At 43.6% G+C, this 13,885-nt stretch overlaps 1 protein-coding gene across 7 annotated transcripts in view; it reads right to left on the bottom strand.

Moving 5' to 3' along the window:
• Positions 1–13,885, bottom strand: part of ARHGAP32 (Rho GTPase activating protein 32) — a 254,283-nt gene that overhangs the window by 126,818 nt on the left and 113,580 nt on the right. For 4 of the 7 annotated variants that reach the window (XM_054223141.1, XM_054223147.1, XM_054223139.1 and 1 more), the window contains exons 3-5: positions 13,080–13,171; positions 11,943–11,984; positions 11,505–11,589 (exon numbers count right to left, since the gene is read on the bottom strand). In XM_054223141.1, coding sequence (XP_054079116.1) covers positions 11,505–11,589; positions 11,943–11,984; positions 13,080–13,171 — 219 coding nt within the window. Of the gene's footprint in view, positions 1–11,504; positions 11,590–11,942; positions 11,985–13,079; positions 13,172–13,533; positions 13,598–13,885 lie in introns of those variants that run through there. The other 3 variants (XM_054223143.1, XM_054223144.1, XM_054223140.1) reach the window with 3 other exon arrangements.

The following is a 13,885-nucleotide window of genomic DNA, read 5'->3' as shown; positions in this document are numbered from 1 at the left end:
AATTTAAATTCTTATTTTGCTTTCTTATACTGGTATTTCAATTGAGTTTTTTACTAATCACTCGCTAGTTTCCAAAAGAAAACGAGTCTGCGTAGAATAAACGTTCCTCTACAGCAAGCGCCGAGGCAGTGACTGTCTAATGAGCGCACGGGAGACGTGAAACGCTGCAGCCCTTTCCATAACTCAGCCTGTCTTCAGCCATCGGAACGAGCTCCTTTCAGTGTGAACGCCCGTCTGTTTGTGGGACTCGGGAATATGCACACACAGCGCAGGAACCCCACAGCAGCAGCTGTGTGAAACCCGCGCTGCAGTCCCGACTCTTCTTAATTCAAGGGCATGCTCTGGCAGCAATGAGATTTAGTATTATATGGTTTGTTTTACAGCGGCTCTTTTATCCTTTGTCTGATCACAGCAACCTGCTGTAGCCCTAACAGAAAAGATAATACAACATTCACGTCCTAACTGCTTTTCAATGGGAAAATAAAAAATAAAAAATTCATCTATATGGTACACAACAAAGAATTATAAGAGCATGTGGATAGTTCGCTGTTACAAATCCAAGCCTTCCCTCTCCCCTTGTTTATCTTAAAATTATAATAGAAAATTCGAACATTATTTTCTGTCTTGTCTCTAAGAGAGTCAATGAATGGCTCAAATTCTTCATTTTTATGATATTAGATAGGTAGGAAAAGTTAAAGCCAGCTGCGAGGGGAAAGCAGCGCTCCAGGACAAAAGCTCCACGGTGCCCTGTGATTCAGCATCAAGCCCAGCCAGCTCTATAAAGATCTTCTGCTTACTTTGAACCCCACTTAGTTTAAAGTAGCTGGAAAGTGAGGGATATAGGGAGGCTTAAAAGAGTTCAAAGAAATGCAGGGACCATGTACCAGGGGAAATAAAAACCACCACAGCTTGTCTGGGGTGTGTTGAAAGTGCACATCACAGCTCTAGTGTTACCGCTAAAACGCATGAATAATTCAAAGTGCATGCGCTAGCCTAAAAGCTCGCTTCTCCAAAAAGAGTTTCCAAACTCAATCTAGCTTTTATTTAGCTTTAAAACAAATGGCAAAGCCTGACATTAAATCAAACCTTGAGCCACAAGAGAGGGTGCATGGAAGGGCTCTGACTCAGGCTCTGATGCTCCTGAGCCCTCACATCGTCACTACGCCCGAAGGATCCTGCGTCTCCCGCCCTGAGCAAGGCAGCAGCACACTGGCCTGGGATGACATTCCCTTTCTTCCATGAGAATCCTTTTGTCCCCAAGGCTCCAGCTCCCAGCAGGTTCCCTGCCCGTTTCAGGATTGCTTCCCCCAGCATTACTACAGGCCTTCGCAGATAAAGAAATGTTAAATTTACCAGCATTTCCGAGTAAATTCCTGAACTCACACTGTAAAAGTAACAGAAGCTGTCCTGGTTTTCTGGAACTATTTCAAGCTGGTAACTGGGAACTTGGTCCAAAACCAGTTATTTTAAAGCCTGAACGTTTTGACATGTCATACTTGCAATAAATAAGGTTAACACTCAAGCACCGTAAAGATCAATTCTACAGCTGCACTGGATTTCAAGGTAACTTATAAGAATTTTTGTTAGTATCTGAACATAAATTGGCAGGACCAGACAATACCACCTACCCCAAAAGTGAGATTTTTCTAATAGCTGATTTGTTTTCTAACCATATTCATAAGCTTCACCAGTCTTCCAATAGAACAGAATTAACTGCAAGGCAGGTTCATGGATCCTGGACATACATAAAGTATATGGCACCATGTATTTTTATTTCCAACATGTTATAATACTGGATTTGTGGGTATCTATTAAGCAACAGTCTTCCCTCTAAATTATTACTGACAGAATTCTGAGCGTGATGGTGCCAAAAGCTCGCTCTGTTCTTGGAGGTGTCACCTCCGACTGCAACTCACAAACCAACCCCTGATCGTCCAGAAAAACATTTGATGGGGCTTTAAACCTATGCATGCAAACCTAAACAAACTTCTCCTCCTTCTGGGAAATAAAATATTTGATAGAAAGAAGTTTAGGATGGTGGTAGGGGAGGTCTTGCCCCTTAAAAATATGTCCCAGAGCAAGTAATTGAGTTTTTATTAATGTTTCATTCATACGGTAGAGGGATGGAAAGAAGGACTGCTGAGTAGAAACAAAGTTTGTTCAGTTAGTTTCAAGAGAAATAAAAGAAGTTATTTCTTCTTTTATAAGAAGAAATATACCCTATATAGAAGGAGAGGGTGTCTTGAGAGGGTTTTATATACACCCTATATAAAAGGAGAGGGTGTCTTGACGAGGCAGTGAGAGCATCACATGCTTCTTCATGTAAATATTTTATTTTTAAAAACCACAACCATAGTTAAACATGCCATATAATGGAAATCTTCAACTCTAAACTGCTTTACCAGGAAAACAGCAACCTGAATTTGCAGGTTCTGTGGACAAAATGGCCAGAAATGAAGAGTCAGAGGAAATAAGCAATTGATATCTTTGGAATGCTCAGTGGAGATCAAAGAGCTCATTGGTATGGCCGCCCAGGGGAGCCAAAGGTCGGAGCTTTGCCTGCAGGACATGGAAGCAGAAGCCTCCTTCTTCTGCTCACACACCACGGCAAGGGCTAAAATAACAAAGCCATCAAAGTCTACAAACATGTTCAAACGCCTTCTGGACATTGTAAGAGTACGTGTGGGGGAAACTATGTGCCTGGGTGTATGCCTCCCCTTTTAAACTGAAAATCTGTCTGAATCCAGACCCTTGGGAAAGTTTGGGTTCACAGGAAACCTTCTGTGCAAACCTCTCTGCTGCAAGTAAAACAAACAACAAAACTTGGGCCTCTGCTCAGCACATCTGGAAACATCCTCTCTGATACACGAGCAGCTACACACACTGCAGTAAGGATCCTCTCAGTACAGCAGGCATTTTCACGTGTAATATCTAAATACCATTATAGTTCAAGTGCTTTCCCCTGCAGTTTCTTGCCTTGCAGGGTAGATTATCAGCGTATGTGATAGATGGCAGGCTGAGAGAGCTGGGGGGGTTCAGCCTGGAGAAGAGAAGGCTCCGGGGAGACCTTCCAGCCCCTTCCAGTCCCTAAAGGGGCTCCAAGAAAGATGGGGAGGGACTCTGGAGCAGGGACGGGAGCCGTGGGACGAGGGGGAAGGGTTTTACACTGGAAGAGGGGAGACTGAGATGGGATACTGGGAAGAAATTCTTTGCTGTGAGGGTGGTGAGCCCCTGGCCCAGGGTGCCCAGAGAAGCTGTGGCTGCCCCATCCCTGGAGGGGTTCAAGGCCAGGTTGGACGGGGCTTGGAGCAACCTGGGCTGGTGGGAGGTGTCCCTGCCCAGGGCAGGGGGTGGAACGAGATGATCTTTAAGGTCCTTTCCAACTCAAACCATTCCATGATCCTATGATAGTACGAGTGCAATTACAAGCTTTTTCCTGAGCACTCAAAGACAACTCTTCCCTGATTTTGTAACGGGAGAACAACATTGAGTTCATCACACCACGTGCCCTTGTGTGAGATTATACTATTGAGCAAAGCAGTTGGGAAAGCAGCGTTGATATTCAAAGACTGGAAACTACCTGGAAACTGGATCACGCAACCATCACAAGCGACCGGTCTCCGCCGGGCTGCAGGATGCAGAGCGTACTGGGCAACACAGATGGAGCACATCTGGTCTGCTCAAACCCAGACGCCTTAACCAGCAAGAGATCTCAAAGCCAAGACAGTCAGGAATACAAATTTTGCGAGATCAGGTTATGTCCTATCACTATTCCTTCACCAGGAAATGAATGAAAACATTTATAACTACAGGACAAAGGTACACACACAGCACTGGAAAGCTCAGCTGATGAATGAACAGTTTAAAAATCTGTAGCATAACTTGCTCCCCCTGAGCTGCCAACTCTGTCATCAAACCTCAAAATTCTGGCACATAAGCACAAACTAAACAAACTACCCTTTTTGTAAGGAGGTACAGTAAACACAAAATGTAAATGTTCCCAGCGCTGTTTGCTTTAACAGCTAATACATCCACCGGTGTGACAAACCTCCACCGGAGAATAAAACCACACTCCTGCTTCTGTAAATCTCAGGGATCGTATCAACATGAAGTTTGCTAGTTATTAAACTCACACCAGCTTGGCACACTTGCAGATCCCTGGGTACAATATTATGCTGCATTTTAACACCATTCCTGTTAACAGTACGGCTTACTACATACAAAAACATAAGGGTTTTAATCCTCTTTCAAAGTATGAAGCACTAGTGAAATAGGGATTATTTTCCTGGAGCCCACGGATTCTTTTCAAAATTTTAATATATTTTAATTATACATATAATACATCTTTCTGGTTTTTTTCAGGTCATTAAACCTCAGGGAAGAAAAATTTTCCAACACAACTCTGTTCCAGTTACTAATTAAAACAATTTTTATACATTTCTGTGACACGCTGCTAAAGATGATTTACGGTGGTGGCAACCAGCAGGAGGTCAATGCCAAAGTTAGCAGCTGGGCTTATTACAGTCACTTTTAAGATTTACTCGCGCCATCAAATAGCCACTATGCACCAATAAAGACTAAAAATCCACAAACAAGCTTGCTATATTTTCAGTGTGAAATGCAGGGGATGACATAAATAAGCTGGATTCCGGCAGGAGGTCAATGTTTTCAAAGTCCCCAGTCGCAAAGAGGAGCCAAGTAGGCACAGATTTCCCTGAAACCATTTTGGCCCAAAAGAGAAGATCCCTAACTCGAGATGGTCAAGTCTGAGAAAATGCTCATCCAACTTTGCACAGTGACCTCTCTCGTACTAATAAGGGAGAGAAGAAACATGGAAAGCAACAGGGAATACTCAAAATCCTTCCATAAACAGAGCATCCTGGATTGGGCATTTTGTCCCAGGCACGGAAGCCCCGTGCTGGGACTGTTCTCCCGTGCCATGCACAGAGCGGAGAAACTCATGGAAACATCCAAAGGCAAAAGGAGAAGAAAAAAAAAAAAGCAGCAATACCTGTTCAACTGAATCAACGGGTAAAATCTCATTTGCTATTAACCATTATTTGTGAGTTATAGTCTACCCTTCAATTTATACACCTAGATGATCAGCTTAAAATACAGACAGACATGGAACCAGACGGAGCTAATCTAGATAAACACTAACAGAAAAACCCTTTCCTCCCTATGACAGGCAATTCAATAACCAGCCAGTTGAGTAATGGCAGGCAAACTGCCTTTTACTTTATAAAAAAAGATAAACACATTTATAAATTATTGATTCTGGTAACTGTTAGTCAAGGGGAAGAAGACGAGAACAAAGCCTATAACATGCTTTAAGAACGATTTAGCAGCTAAAGCCACAGGGAACACCAGCAATTCCCCCTTTTCTCTTGGAGGATCGCAAACTCCTTCAGCAAAGCGATGGCAGAGGAAGGACCAGCTCAGCCTTGAAATGATATCCTGCAATTTTTTGAATAGGTTTTAAGAACTGGTAGACAATTTACATGAATCCTGCCCATTAAAGCTGGCTCACTGATAAGGCTGTTCGCTTTCTCAACAGCAACCTCCAACTGTAAAACAAGTAGTCAATAAACCGTAAAACAGCAATAGTGAAGTTTCACGTAGAGATACCCTCCACGCTTGATGTTACCCTTCCACTATAAAGCCCGTGCTGGAGTTCTCCCCATTTCACTGGAAGAAACCCAAAAGCAAGCTGGAATTTCACAGGTGTGATCTTGTTCCAAGGAAGAATTTTTCTGAGGAGTCGGTGGCAAGTTGGACGCAAGATCAGGAAACAGAAGAATCCAAAAACTAAGGTGAACTTACTCGCATATTTTCCTGACTTTTTTGGCATTGAGAAGCTTGGCCTGGAGACTCCAAATTTGAAAAATCTGTTGATCTTGGCAGGAGACTGTGCCAATTTTCAGGGAGTTGCAGCTGGAATTGTTAATAGAAGCCGTTTCCACCTACGTTATGAACATAGTTGTTTCTATATACCCATGTCCTTAAAGCAGCCCTTGCAACATCTCCCCTACCACTTCAGAAGGCAATTGTAAAGAAACCAGAGGGAAAAGACCATACGGGGAATAGGAGGGGTCTTGATCTAAACAAGAGGAACATAATTTATCAGAACACGTCAAAGGCATTTTGGGGGAAGATTAACAGCATCCAGAGATGAAAGGTTAAAAAGGAGCACCGCTCGGTATGCAACGTGGGTATACGTGTTATAACCCCTCATATATTCATAAAGACAAAGCAAAACCCAGCAAAATTGTCTTTCAGAGCACCAATACACAGCCAAATTCAGGCCAGTTTTTGTGATTTTACTATGTATTTACATCTCGTAAAAAGGACTGGGGCAAAGGGACTGCTGTTTCATGTTTCGTTTTTTAAAATAAATATTTTTTTTTTTCTTTTTAAACACTTTGCAAATGAGTGGAATAAATGAAGACATTACAGGCCGTAGCTGCTCACGGCTGCCAAGATACTGAAAATTATCATGCACGCAGAAGAGCTGGGGGAATGAACAAGCCCTCCTACACTGGAGGCAGTGAGCAGGCTTCGTTTAAAATCACCGATGGAAGATTTGAGCCGAGGTGTCCAACTTCTCCCGCACACAGATAAGGGAGCACTCCTCCACTCCTGCTGTTTCCAGCCCGTCTATGCGGAGGGCTGCTTTTAGCTGTGTCAGAAACGTCGTAAACTACCCTGCTTAACTCCAGAGGAGGGCATTGGGGCAGGCTTTCCCATTTTTGTTTCCTTTGCAATCCATCTCAGGACAAAATTTTACTGTATGATTAACACAGACACCTGTGTGGCCCCTCCGCACCCCCTTCCCCGGAGTGTTATTAAATAAAAAGGCAAACCAAAAGAAGATGGCCCCGAAAAATATCTTCTCTGACAAAAGGCAGAAGAAGAACTGAACTGCTCTTTGCAACGCTTCTAACTCTTCAAACACAAGAGAGAAATACAATTCCAGGGGCAAACCACAGGCACCACTGAAAGCAGGCAGCCCATCGCCTTGGCTGGAAGGCTGCAGCCTGCCAAGGGCATTCGCAGAGCAAACAACGCTGCGAGTTCCTAACAGGAATTCCTGGCAGCTGATGCCTCCGCAGGCGGAAATGATTCTGGTTCAAATACTTCCTTTACCACTGATAACACCCTCCTGCCACTCACAATGCCAAGGCTTAACAGATAAGGAGAGGATCTTCCATGCACCGGAATCCAACCCTGTTCCGACCGGGGTTTATTTTTAGAAGGCAGCTACACGAATGCAAACACGAAGAGACAGACCCTGCTGTTTGAAGGGGTAAAGCTCTGTGAAATGCAAGATTGCTGAAGCGATAGGGATGTGCGTTACAGCACGGTCTCTCCTCTGGCAATGGGGTTGTCAGGGAGCAAAGAATATTATCTGGGAAACACAGAGCTGATCAGCTCTCCATATTCCATTACTAAAACCTACTCGGCTAAAGATAATGTCTTAATTCTTTCAAGTGAAGAACAAAGTCTTTATTTCTGGCAGGAAGTAAAGATATTTACAGAATACCTGATCACTATTTCTCCTGTTTATATGAATGGCACACAGCACTAAGTAAAATGACATTTGCACCATTGCAGGGGGGGAATTATTCTCCTTTGAGCGACTCAGCGACACAGGGGGGGCTGTTGAAATCATTCCATTCCTATGTATTAACGAGCCCTAAAGCTCCCTAAAAGACAGGGAGACTATGTGACATGACTGCTGCGCTGAGACACTCCATTTACACGTGGAGAGCTCTACAGCGAGAACACAAAACCCGGGACACACAATCACCTTAGCAGGGGCTGAGCACCACGCTCGGGCAGCGAACTTCAACTCCCCCGGGCCTCTGGCCGATGCCGCGCTGTTTGGTGTGTGCACACCAGCTCTGGCCGTGTTAATGCCGCTGTCTGCAGTGCCCCGCACCGGGCTGCAACACCTCCAGCCTCTGAGAAGGAAGCTTTCCAACTAGCAGGCCCTGAAATTATGCTTAAATTTAATAAGCTGCCTTAGGAACTGATTGTGATCTTATTTTATGTTACATTGGAATGGCTTAGGCCCTTCTGAAGTTAGATGCACAGTGAGGTCTTCTGCCTTAATATACCTGGAAGAGATGCTGAGGGCTTCCAACTCTATACTTGAGTGCTTCACTGGACACCGAGATGCCCCGTACAGAACTGTGTGTGCAATCAACCTCTGCTTTGTCGATGAATTAATTGAGTTTTGGTGCTCGAGAGAGAGGAGAGGCAGCACAAGCAGATGTTAGCCAAGAACTGTGGAAAGGCAGCAGAGCTTAGGAGAGAAGGAAGGTTGGGCTAGATGACCTTTACAGGTCTCTTCCAACACAAACTATTCTACAAAGCCCACAGAACCAACCTAACCGATGCCGAGTAATCCTAATCTAGCCACAGCCTACTAACATCTCGTTTGGGAGACACAGGCCACAGCAAGGCTGAACCACAGCTCTGCTCCTGCTAACAAGGCTCCTAAACATTTATCCCATGTTAGACTAAAATAAATCTGCTATGCAGAACCTGGCTTTTCACGGTGAAATGATAAATCAAGGATGTAGCCTTAAAAAACAGATGCAGTAATAAATGTAAGGTGTTTCAGCAAAACGCCAGTGAATTTCTGGCACTGACGCAATCTGTAAGGGCCATCCTCTAACTACAGCTTTGACACCAACTACCTTTGCCTGGGAAACCTGCAATTTCCTGCTGACACAACCCGTGTCTCGCTGGCCAGAGGCAGATAAGGTTAAAATACATTGCTGTTGAAAGCAGAAGTAGAGCAGAACCTTTCTGAAGAGAAAAAGCACCCCAAAACGCACCCAGTTCTGTTAGCACGGTGCTAGGATAAGAAGAGAACAAGTCCTTTTTTATACATTGCAGAAAGTTAATTTAAAATGATCTCATGAGGTAAAATGCCAAGATATTAATACCAATTACACCATGAGACCATATTATAAGTGACATAAACGTTACAAAACAATCTGAAATTTGGCCAGGCTGTTAATAGACAGCATTACACAATTCCTGACACAGGCAGATAATACTGCATTTTGACTATGCAAATTTTTAACAGTGAATAGATTTTGAAAGGAGTTTACACCCACTATCCCTCAGATGCAAGTTGGTAATTCGCTATTAGGTGCCAAGCTGTCATTTCCAAGTCACTTCAACCTACTGCTATTCTCTGGTCTACCTTGTAAGCACAAAGGAGCCACCCATGAATGCCACCTGATTAAAATGCATGAGCCCTAGATGAACCTATTTTTAGGTCTGTAAACTAATACTGCTGTTGTATTAATAGCTTTCATTTATTTTACCATTAATACTGGTCTTCTACTAAGGAGATACTGTAATGCCCTACCCTTTTGTATTTCAGGAGAAAAGCTCTGTTCTTAAGGTATTTTTATCCATATTAAAAAAAATCAGTACACCATGGGGATCTATCAGAAAGCTTGCTTAGAAAAAGGAAGGGACGAGAGGCACAGAGCTGGTAATTAGAGGCAGATTCACCATTTTAAAGCACATGTTTTGCTTTAGGTACACGAATAGTTAAGCACGTACAGTTTTTCAGAGGTCACGGTGGTGGAAACAGAGAAGTGACTCCCCCCAACACACACAGAGTCTCACTTTTATGACTGTGCTGCCATTGTCCACCGTTCTCCTCCTGGCTTCCCAACCTGTGAGAGGAAACAGCTCAGGGGCCTGATGTGGCTCAACAACTTTTTCTTCCTGGGCTACATCCTTTCCCAGTTGTTTTTGAGCCGGACAACTCCTCTGGTTACAGCAGTTGGTGATCTGCTAGTGCCAGGGGGCACGGACCCAGAGGACAACCGAGCAGGAGCCTGGAAAGCTGCAGGAGCAGCCATGACACCACAGGAGCAAGTGCTAGACAGCACCGGCTCCGGCTCGTGGACGCTTCCCACCAGAACACGCTCCAGCTTTGTCACCAAAACAACAGGAAGAAAATCTGTAAAGAATGTATTCTCTGATTTTACTTCTCCCTCTCACGAACACAAAAATCTCAGCGTATCAACCCTACAAGTATGCCCTGCCAGCCTTGAAACATTCCAAGAAATGCTTAAACCCACAAAAGAATTAAATCATTTGTCTTCAAAATGCTTTAAAAAGTAGTGCCATGCAAAAGTTGTAATCTCTCCCTGGCTTGCGCGTTGTCCTGAATGATGGAAAGGAAAACTCAGAGGACCACGCAACGCAAAAAACCTCTGTGTGCGTGTACAGAAACCTGCTCAACACCTGCTCAACATAAAACTTCTCTCCAAAACGGACAAAAAATTAGTGGTGTCAAATCAGAAAATTACCAGGAGCCTAAAAAGAGGGACGTAGCTTAGTCACACTATTCCTACACACAGAAACTGAAAATAAAGAAACACAGTTTTGCTTCTGAAGATTGAGGACCGCTGCCGTTTGCGTCAGCAGCCCATTTTCCAGAGACCTCGTTAAGAACCAAGCTCTCAGAGACCTCGTTAAGAACTGAGCTCTTTGCACTGGTGTCCTCTGAAACCCGGTATTTTGTCTAACTGGCTCTGCCTTTGTCCGTGTATGTGTGTGCACCAGTGCACAAACATCCCCTGCTCAGCAGAATGGACCTACTTAGAGCCACTAAGTGTGAACAACAGCAGGTACCAGCCCTGAATAGGACCCAAACCCCTTCTCAGTCACAATTTCAGAGACAGAAAAAGAAACAGATGCATAATTCCGCTCGCAAAACTGTCAAGTGCGGAAAGATGAAAGGCTGTAAATAATTCACTCTATATTACAGGAAATGTTTTACAAATGAAAAGGTTGTAACCTCTTTTTGGCTAGAAGGCTGGCAGATGCTGGAGGCATTCCTGCTTCTCTAAGTGCAGAACAAGATGTGCCCTGTTTATGAGAAAGTGGCAGCGCTTCTTGGTTCTCAGCCCTCCCAGGTGCTGCTCAATGAAAAATGCTTCTGCCTGTATTTCTGAGGGACGGATCACAAAGGAGCGAAGCCTGCACACTTCCAGAAACGCAACTCGGGCTGACTAGCAGTTTCATGTATTCTGATGACACAGCTACTGCAATGCACAATGCAGAGCCGGGATAACGTGAAGAGAAGGGATGAAATTGAATTATTTATGTTTACATAAATACTTGCACACAATTGTTTAAAGATACACACACAAGCTAAAAATACGCATGCAGTTATTACAGCTGACTCAACAATGACTGTTTGATGCAGTCTTAAAACAGTGACATCGGTCAAATCCAGTGGAAATAAAATCAGCTCCAACCTCAAACCACGTGGCTGAGGACAGATGCTGGCCCAGTACACCGAAGCAACTCCAAATAGAAACCTTATTGCTTTAACTTCTTATCACTAACCATTTTGCAACAAACTAAACAAAGCTTAGCAGAGGTCCCTCTACCGCCTCCCCCAGCAGGTTTGCTGGCAGCCAAACACAATGTTTCATGTATAAAAGAAACCTGAAACTCACCTGGATGTTGCCAAAGTCCACGTTTTCATAATGGAAATGTGCACATTCAGCCATCTTCGGGAAATGACCCTTTGTAAAGGATAACCTGAAGCACATCAAAAGCACATCATTAGATAGATGCAAATCACTGAAACAATGCTCAGCATCAAATACAGGTACAAAATGCAGTTACTGATACAAAATAAGGACGACTTTCTCATCCTAAAGCCGAGGGAACGGAGGGATTGCGGATGTGATGCATCAAAACAGTGGAGAAAGGAACTGAGTGAAAAAGGAAAACTAAACTGCATCCTTAAAGAATTGTGTGGCATTTCATCAACACCAAAGCCCACATCTTTAAGAAATGGTGCAGGGACAAGCCACTCTACCTTCACAAAAGCATTTTTGCAGCGCAAATAAACAGCCTTACACGAGACACATAGGAAAGGAGAACTTTACCTGTGAAAGGCATCACAGCCCATCAGTCCCGGGTTGATGTATCTGAGGGTGCAGAACAAACGCTATTTATCCTTTGCCTTTTTAAAATTCAAAAGTGAGGCATAATTATTCCCAAGTGTCTCCAGTTACAATGACGGCTGACGGGGAGATCCTCTGGCTCTGCAACATGCTCCTGCTTCTGCTGAAGCTATTATAGACTCCTATAGATATTTCTGGTGGTGAGCCAATGAGATTGTCATTATCTAGCTCTCTCTTCCCACGGGAATAGAAGTGGGAAGTGAGATGCAGCATCTGGCTGCTCAGCGCTAGAACAAAGAGCCATTTCCCTTACAGCATCAGAGCACTACAGAGAGGTGAGCTGAATGCACCCATCAATCAATATCGGGGAGTTCTGGTCCCCAAGTCAGCACTCTGAGCAAAGACGAGTCAAGTCATATTGATTACTTTTGATCCCCTTTGCGGGTTAGAGGTTTGAAACCTTAGCTGTAAGCAGAATAAGTTGGTTTACATTCTCTGGGAGAGAATCAGAGAGAGAGAGAGAGTGTGTCAGCCCACAGGAAAAAAAAAAATCTGGGAGATCAGAGAAGAAAAAAATACCCCTAAAAATAAAAGTGCAAAACTCGTTCAAATGAAGAAGTACAGGGCAAAATGCAAAAAAAAAAAAAAAGAAAATGAAAAGAGAAAAAAATATCAAATGAAAAATATATCTAGGCCACCCACTTGTCCTGGTTTAGCTTCCCAGAGCACAGGGAGACAGGGAAAATTATCTCATTTAAACATTGCCTGGGCTTCTCTTTAGGTTTTTATATATACATGTTCTTTTTTTAAAATTAATCAGTTTCAGAAAGAAATCACAAAAATTTAAAAGTACAGTAACAGTGAGATTCAGCTCTAACAAGCTTTGCTTCTACAGCGAGGAACAGGTGGGAGAGCCAACAAAACCTCACGCATCCCCAGTTTTAGACTACATTAGCTACAATTTACTTAGTTTCACATGGATTTCCGTTGCTCTGATGAAGGTATTATCAGAAATTGTTGCCGAACGCCCTGGCTGTATGGCAGCACAATAGCTAAAACCCAGGATACCAAAACTGGAAGCCCAGCAGAGAGAGGAAAATCAAAGAACATTGCTCTTACTTTTTCACATTCTTCACTTTCATACTTGCTGTGCTGCCGCAGGTCCGGAGCGCCAGCTCCCCTGCAATGTCAGGGATATCTGCACCTCTTGCCTGCAAAAAAAAAAAAGAAAGAAAAAAAAACAACTTAAAATTTCACTGCATGCTAGGGACTGCTGCGGGCTAAGCACTAGCCCATGTATTTTTACATATATGTGCAAACACAGCTGAAATCTCCAATGTGCTAGAAGTTGTACTTCTGCCTTTTTACCAAGGAAGGCTGAACCTCAGGATTACGATCTAGTGTGTGATCAGCTCTTCCGGAACCACGTTGCAGAGCCTCGCTAATTCTTAGTAATAACTGCGCGATCCAGTATTTCATTCATTCCTACTTCTGGTTTCTAAAGAGGAGATTTTCAGAGGTAGGAGTCTAAAATACATTCCTAAATCCCACACTTGGACTCCTCATTAAGTACCTGATTTTCCCAACATCTGTGCACTTCGATTCAGGCAGAGGCACTGGAGGAAGCTGGATAGCTCTTACAGTGGAAAATCGAGTTAATGACAAAGCTGCTTATATGTGGGAGGCAAGCTTTTAAAAAAAGACATTCGAAGCTATTGGTATAAGTGCATGAACATATTAAAATTCCTTAATCACTAAAATTCATCTACTTTAGTGAGGCCAGAACTCCAAACTCCCTTTTGTTCACGTGTTCTGTCATGCTTTCCCATCCTCTCCTTCCTCCAGCTGCTCTTTCATAAGCCGGGAGCTCTGCGTTCCCCATTCCCCATCACGGGGGATCTCAAACACGTGGTCCCACGCGGTTC

This window comes from Rissa tridactyla, chromosome 17 (genome assembly GCF_028500815.1).
Source record: "Rissa tridactyla isolate bRisTri1 chromosome 17, bRisTri1.patW.cur.20221130, whole genome shotgun sequence".
Classification (NCBI taxonomy): domain Eukaryota; kingdom Metazoa; phylum Chordata; class Aves; order Charadriiformes; family Laridae; genus Rissa; species Rissa tridactyla.
This window is presented reverse-complemented; position numbering and strand designations above follow the sequence as displayed.